This window comes from Monomorium pharaonis, chromosome 3 (genome assembly GCF_013373865.1).
Source record: "Monomorium pharaonis isolate MP-MQ-018 chromosome 3, ASM1337386v2, whole genome shotgun sequence".
Classification (NCBI taxonomy): domain Eukaryota; kingdom Metazoa; phylum Arthropoda; class Insecta; order Hymenoptera; family Formicidae; genus Monomorium; species Monomorium pharaonis.
This window is the reverse complement of record NC_050469.1, coordinates 29,361,298-29,371,808: the sequence shown is the minus strand read 5'-3', so window position 1 is coordinate 29,371,808 and position 10,511 is coordinate 29,361,298. Positions and strand designations below refer to the sequence as shown.

The 10,511-nt window shown below is 40.5% G+C and overlaps 1 protein-coding gene across 1 annotated transcript in view; it reads left to right on the top strand.

Moving 5' to 3' along the window:
• The first annotated feature begins 2,588 nt into the window (after positions 1–2,588).
• Positions 2,589–10,511, top strand: part of LOC105832023 (Kv channel-interacting protein 1) — a 61,416-nt gene continuing 53,493 nt past the window's right edge. The window contains exons 1-2 of the mRNA XM_012672606.3: positions 2,589–3,304; positions 6,257–6,786. Coding sequence (XP_012528060.1) covers positions 6,622–6,786 — 165 coding nt within the window. The 5' untranslated portion in view covers positions 2,589–3,304; positions 6,257–6,621. The remainder of the gene's footprint in view (positions 3,305–6,256; positions 6,787–10,511) is intronic.

The window sequence follows — 10,511 nt, the reverse complement described above, 5'->3', positions numbered from 1 at the left end:
TTTTCTGAAAGTGTCTTATATAATATTATATAATGTATTATATAATATTATAATATTAACTTAATATTATTTATTAATTTTAATATTTATTTAAAAAATACTAAAGTAAATGCATAGATTTAATTGTTTTTATATGTAGTGTAACATTAAATCTTTTTTCAAATGGTATATGTATTAGATACGTTCATATTAGAAGATTATTTAATCGTTCATTTTGTCTCAGAAATGTTTAGTTTTTTGTTTTTTATCGCATCTTTAACAAAAAATTAAATATCAAAAATTAAATAATACTAATTTCTAATTTTTAATTTATCGATGTATTATACATTGCTAATAGTATATACTGAACTGGATATACGCTTTTCATCTCATAAAAAAATAAGCAATATATAATTGCGATTAGATTAGACATTTTAATAAAGTTTTTACAAGTTTTTAGATATTTTTAAGAAACGGAGTCAAGTAAATACAAGAGTCAAGTAATACTTTTTTACATTCAATTTATTATAATTTCACACACGCATAAACATTATTGAACTACTGTTCACTGAAATCGTCTATGAAGCGCATGCTCAGGAAATTATATGTATATAACGATTGTATTGCATTAATTTTTTTCAATTTGTGAACATATTGATTATTCTCTTGACTATGCATGAATATGCATATGTGTGTCATTTTATACAGACAAACCGCATGTATAATTCTAACTGATTTTATAATAATTGAAATAAAACTTTCTAAATTAAAAATTGCATCAGCAATTAATTGCAGTATAATTAAATGATTACTCACATATAATTATTTTTATCGTTAATTTCATGAATGACTTTGTAACAGAAAATCTGCAAATTTCTATACGTTGAAATGTCATGCCAACGGAAGTACGTACATATATTTTTATCGCAACATTAATGTGATATGCAATAATGCAATACAATGAAGTAAATAAATACGATTTTCCCTTTGCTAGCAGATCCGAGAAGATTTCCTTTAATCGATGGCCTTTAATCAGACCAGAATCACCGTGCGGAGAACATTTGTATATATAATCACATGATTTTTTGCTAATAAGATGTTATGCACGTGCACTCGGTCGGAAACAGGCTATTAATCGATCCGACATTAAAGCCACGCTTGCAAGCTTAAAGGAGAAACGGCGGTCGCTCGAGCCACCGATGTAATCTACTGTCAATTAATTACGTGAACTAATTCCTAGGATCTACTGTAACGAAGATAAGGGGGATAGGGCGCACTCCAATTTGTTCTTTCCTGATTTATGAAATACTTAAAGGTCATCTGTTGCGCGAAGGGGTTCTTTCTTTCGAGTTACGATATTTACGTTGGAAAAATATGACCCTAATTTACTTGACGCTAAATGTGAAACACGAGAACGGCGGTAAGCCGCCGCGAAGAATTAAGGACAATATACGATCGTTAAATTCTTACATTTCTACCTATGCATCGTAATAATACCGACGAGTTTTATAAAACGCTATACACACGTACACAAAATTTATTGTGGACATTAATAAAAGTGCGACGCGTGGAGTTATAACGTTTTGTCTTGTAGCGTATTAGATTGGATTATTGTCGCATGTAACATTTACTTTATAAGTGCATTAATTCAAGGACGATATCCGCCGTAGCGGCAAACAGCCTTGATAGCGTAGATTATTTCTGCTACCGATTATCTTATCGACATACATTTTACATGTGCACGAGTTTCTGAAATCTTGATTAACGAATCTTTTCGCGCTTTAGCAGTACACACGTAGTATTTATCGGAATTTAATGCCTCCCGTCACGCCACGCTCATGCGATTACGTCATATTTGCGTGACGGAATTTAAATCCGCCAATTTGCGGAACAGGGTTTATACCCTGTAACAATTTCCGCGTTATCCGCGTTTCCATTTCTTGCCATTTCCATCGTTAACGCGGACTTCAGCAACGCGCGCGCGTCCTATGTGCAATCAGTGCTAGGGAAAATAATTAGTTGAAACAGAAAATAGTAATAAAAATATTTATTTGAGGCAACAATATTATAAATATATTTTTAAAATGATAAATATTTTATGTAGCAAATATAAAAAAAAAGAGAAAACGGTATTTAACGTTTATCTAGAATATTTTGATTTTACATTTTAATCTGTCATGGAATAAGATTTTTTCACTTTTTGTTTATCAGAAAACTTTACTTATTTATTGCAACGTATCAAATAAAAATTCTACTTGAAATAAATGTAAATATAAATATTAAACGCCATTTGCTTTTTTTTTAAATATCTTCACACAAGGTACTCGTTTCAAGTATAATTTTTTTATAGATACATCCTTTAAAAGAATATCTGACTGATTCTATATCAAATTTATTATTCCTCAACAGCCGTATGCGTGAGGGATGCCACCCTTATGCATCCTTCGCGCGGCTTAAGGGTGGTTTCGCCACCGCGCGCGGCGCGTCAAAAGGGTATCCCTCGCGGCGGGGATGTTTCCTCGAACCGCGGTGATTCGGCGCGCCGGCGCCTCGCGATTGGCCGTCGGCCGCCGGCCAATCAGCGCCGGCGCCGTTTACTAGGCGCGCTCTACCCGGGCAGCCAGTGTACCGCCGGTCGCGTACCTGTTCGGGTTGTTTCCGTTTTTCTCGCGTGGTGCGTGCGTGCGTGCGCTCGTGGAAGCTCTCTCTCGACCCTCCCCGCGGATGGACCGGCAGTGGACCTTACCAGGTACATCGGGCTATCCGTGCTCATTCGGTTTTTCCTCCGTCCCCTTTCCTTTCCTCTCCTCTTCGTAATCCGGGTAATGATTGGTCCGCGCCGATGTTGAGGACCGGCGCGGCGATACGAAGCGCGACGAGATCATGTTATGGAGATCGGCGAGTTGACGTCGCCCTCGTGTCACGTCGCCGCGCTGTCTCCCCGCACGACGGTGGGAGGGTCGTCAACCGCGTCGCCGAGTGATCCACCTGCTCGTGCCGACCGCCGCCGCCGCTGCCGCCACCACCATCATCACCGACGCCGCCGCCGCCGCTGATGCAGCCGCGTGCGAGCGCGAGTCGCTGCCTCTCGCTCCCGGGACCGCCACCGCCACCGCCGCCGTCGCCGCCGCCGCCGCCGTCGTCGACGACCGGGATCGCCGCGATCTTCTCGGACCGCGGACCAAGCGGGAGATCCGCGACGGGATAGGCGCGCGTGTCAAATCGCTTCACCACCCCGTCTGCGCGCCATCCCCGTGATAAATCTCGCCGTACGACGACGAGGAGTCGCCCCGCAGTTCCTCATCGCCGCCTCCTTCGTTAACAGGTGACAACGCATCCTCGTTAGATGCATCATGATCTCTGCCTTTCATTCGATTCGGCGACGCGAGGAGCGGGGAGGGGGATTCCCCGCACGCTCGATGGAATCGCGTCCGTGAATTATGTCGGTGTTAATTGTGCGACGGTAATACACTGCACGGATAGAATGATTCGGTAATCGGGTTCGAATCAGGCGCTCTTCAAGCGTTCTATCAATGTCAAGTGAAAAAAAAAAAAAAAAAAACGTCGACTTGCGTCTCAGGGCGAACACTTACGGCGGCTCCGGGTTCATTAGCGCGATATCTAATTGCATACACAATGTTTTTCGTTTACATCTGGCTCGTTGTCGCGTTATGTTAATTGGTATGGTTGACGTTGAAATGCAAAATCTGAAAGAATGTTGGGAATTCGAGGAGGTCTGAGAGAGAGAGAGAGAGAGAGAAAAATTCTTTGTGTAATTAAATAAATAAATAAAAACTCGCGATTTTTTTTTTCAGTCGATTGCTCAATCAGCGTTCAATTGTACAAAGTAATACAATAAATTGAGAACTGATCTCAAAGCAAAGAGAGAGGTGCGATGAAGGAAATGAAATAAAAAGAATTTGTTCCGACTTCACGATATCTCATCGTGTACGCGCAAATTTTTTATATTAGAAATTCCGTAATCATATCACGAATTCTAGTTATTGACTAGAAAATCAGCGGCGCCAATCATTTGCATTTCTCTCGTACATTTCAGTCTTTCAATAAGGGATACGTTGTACTAATTGAAACAATTTGCACAATTCCTTTTTAAGTAATTGTCATTTAAATATGGAAATATAAAATCCGTATGTTGACATGAGTTCCATTTGTTAGTTAATGAAATAATGAATATAAATCTGCAAGAATTACCATATTATCTTGAAAAAGGAAAATAAAGATAACGCATATAAATTGCTGGGACAATGATTGTAGGACACAAGAGATGAAAGACAAATTGTGAATACTAGAGATGTTTTTTTTTTTACTTTAGCTATTTACCAACGCGCCGTGCCTTGACATTTTTTTAACATTTTTCTGAAATGCCAATTTAGTTAATTGACATTAATTGTGATACTTCCTGCATCATTAGCCTAAGCTCGACGAAGAGCCTTTATACGCCCTACGACATGCCTGTTGACCTCGTGCTGCACTATTATATATACGCGACAGTCGCGATATAAATATTTTGACATTAATCTCTAACATTTCCCATAAATCCGCTTCTGCCAACGTTGAAACAAAGACGACGTGTTGCGTCCCAGAAAAGTTGTTGCACCGCAAACCTCGCCGCGGTTTTGTTAGTGGTATTATTCTTATTCCTTACGCGAAGACCTACCGTATCCTTTGATCCCCTTTACTCTGATTAATTTACTCAAAAACTAACCGCATTATCTCGCGTTATTTGCAATTGCAAGGACAAAATGTTGGCCTGCACACAGCATTGACATGAATAATATAATATAATCGAGATACATGGGAAAAATCTTTATTAAAAAAGTTTGTTAACCTTGGACAGACATAACTTATTTGCATGGAGAATTTTGTACGTAGTTTTATCAAGAAAAATTTATTCTCATTATTTAATAATTTTTATTGAATTGAGAGGAAAATTATTTATTGAATAAAAAATAACAATACCTTCAAAGAATTAGTAAATGATATTAGATCATATATTGTGCTCTTTAGATGACTATTATGATATTAATGAGATAAAAATATAATATTTTGCTGAAATTTAAGATTATTAAACTTTTCAAAGATTTTATATTCTTGCTTATGTATGAGACAATGATTATTGAATTAATATTTTTTGTGTAAGATTGAATAAAAATAAATCAAAAAGATACATTTTTACAACAATTTAACAATTTAAAAATGGATGTCGCATCAAAGCAAAGAATTGCCAAATTCTTTAATTTGATTTAATAATTAAATTTAATAATTTAACAACCAAATATCAATGATATTTGGATTCCTTGGGCGACAATTTCCTTTTCTGGCGTGTCACTTGGCCTCCTTTCGTGATCAGCAAGGAGCTGCTGATAGTGCACCGTGTATTAGATTTCTGCACTTCTTATCCCCTATCGTGTTTGCTCCTCGGGGGGGTTTTTTTTTGTCAATAAATTTCGAGTGACCGCGCCCAGAATCGATCTCGAAGTTTTGGCACGGTAACCTTTCGCGAATTCCGAGCCATCGATTTTTATGCGAGCAATATTCGCTCGCGTCTTACCGGGCTATTTTTACGATTCTTCGCGGAGTGACCCCGAAATCCAGATCCAAAAGACGCAGCCTCAGCTTACGCCCGCGTCTTCCATAATGGTGATTAATAGCGTGTATGCACGCCACCGTCAAGCGGGAACGGCTTCATCCTCGAAATCCACCAATCTCAAGCACACACATCAGACTTGCTTCAAACTCGCCCCCTCCCTCCCCTCTCCTTTTTCCTACTCATTTTTGTTTGTTTGCGCTATCCTTCTTTCACCGTGGGATCCATGCCAAACCTCGAAAAATCTAAACGCCGCGCCGATACAGATGCAAACGGACACACATACACGTTATACATATCACACGTGGGCGAAATTGCCGGAAGCGCACAATTAATTACAAATTTGCACGTCAGAATTCCGTAAAATGCGAGACGCAACTCGATTTCCTGCATTAAATCTGGATAGCGCGGACGCCGTAATATATACGATGTGCCGTTCGGTTGTAAAGACGGAACTAATTACCCGATCGGAGGGAGCATTGATATAATCGATAAGAGCGGCGCGTGTAATTAGAACGTTAAAAATACGCGCGCCCTGCATTTTATAATACACCCTTGCTCGCTACTCTCGCCGGCTGAACGGCATTTGCCACGCGTGTTCCACTCGCATCAACTTTTCGTTCGCCGCGCGCGTAGCTGCGAGGGTGTCACGTGGGAAATATTTTGCAGTCTCCTCCGCGCGCTCTTCCCTCCCTCTCTCTCTCTCTCTTTCTCTCTCTCCCTCTCTCGGAAGGGGAAAGAAAATCTCGCGCCTCCGCGAGAGAGAGATCTCGAGAGGGAGGAGGTCGAGAGCGAGGCGTGAGCGACGAGAGCGGCGGATCGATAGGGAGGAAAACGCACGCACGATGAGAGACGCACGATGATGACGGGAAAAGACGTGCCGGCGATGGTGTGACCTCGCGGGTCACCCCGGGTCTATAAAAAGAACAGAAGGAAGTCGCAAGAGGAAGAAGGAGGGAGGAGGCAGCCTTTGCCGCGGGCAGAGCTCTCTTTCGAGCGGAGTTTAGGCGGCGGCAGCAGCGGGATCAAAGGTCATGGCAACGCCGCCGGACTCGCCGGGACCGGAAGAGGCCTTCTTCGAGTTCGAGAGCACGCGGGCGAGGGCGCAGACCACCAGGCCGGTGCCCATAGAGGAGCTTCTGCGACAGACCAAGTTCTCCCGGCAGGAGATCCGAGTCATGTACCGCGGCTTCAAGCAGGTACGTGCCATGTTTTCCCTCTTGAACCCCCTCTTGATCGTCGATGATCCTCACGGGAGAGAGGGTCTCTCTCGAGGCGGCGAACGTCGGAATTATATGCAAGGGGCGCAAAAGCACTTTTACGTACTACACGCCCAGCGAGGACAGTCCCATTTATCGCAATTTTTACCGTACGTTTTACCGTTGTAATATGCAAATGAGCCTTATCGCATTTCGCCGCATAGCGCCGTCAATTTATTTTCATCACCGGGCTCGCGGTGATTTCTCTCTTTCTCTCGTATATATACGCGATGGAGAGATTTCCTTCAATTTATTCGAAATTATTTTCATTGGCGCTCGCATAGTTTTGCATTTCTAATCCACGATTGAAAATGCGACGTGACCTATGAAAAGAACTTGACTCGTCGCGGGGCGAGCAAAAATCTCAAAGAGCGAAATGTCGGGGTTCCCGACAATTATTCATTTGAAACGCTTGAAAGGTTATATTAATTGCTGCACTTGGTTCCCTTCAGTAGGTACCTTTGCACGTTCAACGTAACGAATTCGTCGAATCTCATGCTACGTCGGAAAAATGATCGGGTGCAATTAACCGTGACCCTAATATCCATTATCTCAATTTTGAATTATGCAGGGCAGAGCGGATCGTGATTTCTGTGCGTCGTTTTGTTCGTTGTTGCTAGATTACAGCAGCAATGCACGACAAGCTGATATACCGTAGCTCGTACTAGTATTTTTAACTTCTTCTTTATTAAAGATAGTCTCGGCAGAGTATTGATTATTCACGGGCATCCCACAGAAATTGTGTTAACGCGGTTACGTAAATGAATTGATTATAACGCGGTTGGGCTCGATCATCGGGCTAAAAAGCACTTCTCTCCCCTAGTCGATTTGCCACGTCATCATCCAGGATTTGGGCCCGCGATAATCCTTAACTATGCCGTGATAAATGAATTTCACAGCTTACGAGGCTGTTACGTTGCTACGCGTAATGCAAGCATTTTATTACCTGTAAACAAGTCCGCTGACATTTCTGAGCGTGCCTGAAATTTAGTTAATGTGTGGAATTGCGCGGTGAAATAACACACATAGAGAGAATGGTTTTCTGCCGAAATCTAATCTAAAAGTTTAGTTAGGCATAAATGTGAAAATAATATTCTTGAATTCTCAAAATAACGATGCAAAACGTTCCGATTAGTTGCGAAACAGTACATTGTGTAATAGAGGCGGAAATTGGGGTTTTTCAGCATGAGTGGGAAAAAGGCAATCCGCACGTGTTGCACTTTGTATTTTTTATTATAAGTGCGTCGAGAGTGGTCCTTGAGTCATACGAATTGACAGATTGGCGCCAAGGTTAGATTCGCGAAAATTTTTGGAGGTCGTGTTGGAGAATTTTTTTGCAGATGTGAAAGAAACGTCTCGTGTGAAAATCGGCGACTTTACGCAAAAGTGATACGATAAAGACCACTTTTGACGCACATGTAACAAAAAACATTTTGACATTTTAGCGACATCGCGTGCTTTAACATTCTACGGTTATCCTGATAATTCAACAAAATTACATGCAAGTTTGTTCCTAGTTAAATTTTTAGATACTTTAGTAAAACTCTCTTGTAGAAATAGTTAAATCCGAACTGTAAATGTCGGCAAAAGTTGAACAACTATACCGATTTATATCGGCACTTTTACACAATTTTCTTGGCAATGTGTGACAGTAAGACAGTGTAACGACAAAGTATAAATTGCGTTAACAATGCGGAAATATTGTACGAGGGTATAAGTCGTTTGTATCGATTTGGAAAACTTTCGGGTGTGTGTAAGAAGGAGCATAGTAAAAAAGGAATGGCTTACATAGGTGTAATAGAAAAGTGATGGCAGGAAACAGATACACGTTCGTACAGCCAGAAACGGGTTTGGTTGATATCCTATATCTCTCGTCAATCACAGTTTTATGGTCAAATTTTATATCATCCCGTCATATCTTCCTCGATAGAAACAATAGCGCGATAAGTTTCCAATATATTTTCAGCAGACGTGATTCTATCTTTCACGATATAGCTGATCTCAACGTGCTGATAATACTTGTGTAAAGTTTCTAATAATTTTTGCAATTTATTCGTAGATAATTTCGCGTAACTACTTTTTTTTAAATCAAAGTTTTGAAAACACACTTTCTTGTTCTTGGTTAAAAAATAAGTTGACGAATATTATTTACGAGTATTACGTTGAAATTAACGTACTGATTATAGTGACATTTAATCGATTAATTGGTTCTTCAGAGACCAAAAAATCGAGCAGAATTGATTAAAGAAAAAAACAATCTATTTAATTATTTGTAATTCTTAATCGTAATTAAATCGATTAATAATTATTTTTTTCCTTTAATAATTGATTCTATTCGATTATTTGTTTCTGAATAATCGATTGTGCCCATTACTAATTACTGATTACATTGTACACTTCTTAAAAAATGTTAAAATATTGATGTATGTGAAGTTCGCCCCCATTTTTGAAAAAAAAATGGAGTTTCGTTTGCCCTCGCAAGAGTTCTATCGATCTCTCTCAAAACCCCAAGAGCTAAATCCAAAATTGACGAAGTCACATCCATTAAAAAAATTTTAAAACTTCGAGTGGCTGCAACTTTGTCAATTTTGACTTTAGCGCTTCGAGCCTTAAGAGATATCGAAAGAACTCGTGCGGGGGCAAACGGAACTCCGATTTTTTTAAATAATGTGAGACTAACTTCACATATATAAAATATTGAAGTGTCGAATATCATTCCATAATTACGCAATGCACCTTTTTTTTTAAGTATTGCGTGTGCGTAACTTTATAATCCCGCGTGACATCGTGCCGTCCATTTCGAGTGATGGCCCGCGTTGACATATCGGATCCAATCGGGCTCGTCACACGAACCTTTGCGGTGCATAATTTTTCGCCAGCTCGCACGGTTCGATGGAGCTCAAAGCCGTGTACGGCCGCCTCGGAGTCCTGTCACTGCGGTCCGTTACTTTCACGAGTCTCGTGAAATATTCACCAGCGAGCGTTGGTAGCGGCCACGTAGTGGTCAGTTCACCCAACGCCACTGTGCCTGATGACAATGTCCCTGCAAGAGGCTCGCCCTGACGTACAAATGTCCACACAAGCCCTCGCGGTTGTTTTGCACGACGTGACCTCGTGAAAGAGATACGTATACCGCCGGCAAAACTATGCCCAAGTCGTGACAACCGTCATCGCGGCTAGTGCCCCAATGGGAATTGTTCGCGACTGCCGAACACTTGTACTCGAAGATGTTTCGCGTTTATCGCATACTCCTTTTTCCCCTTATCTCTCTCGAGCAATCGGATACAGAGCTTTACTTTGGCGATATAAATGTCGGGCTACGCTAATTGTCTCCAATTTTAATCTTCTATCGATGAAACTCTCGATAAATATTAACCGGGTCAACAAAAACTGAGTTTTTAAAAATTTTTTTGGACGCTGAATTCGATTTTAATCTTCTGTCAATAAAACTCTTGATAAATATTAATCTGCAATTCAACAAAAACTGAGTTTTTTTATATTTTGGGGGGGGGGGGTGAATCCGGTTTCCGAATTGCTCCAATCGCGTCACAATTTTGAGAGATTTGCAATTATAATGCAACAAGGGGCTATTTTTACGTACTCGTAATATAATTATACTGAAAAATAATGTTAACTTGACAAAATTTTTTTATTTAAATTAAATT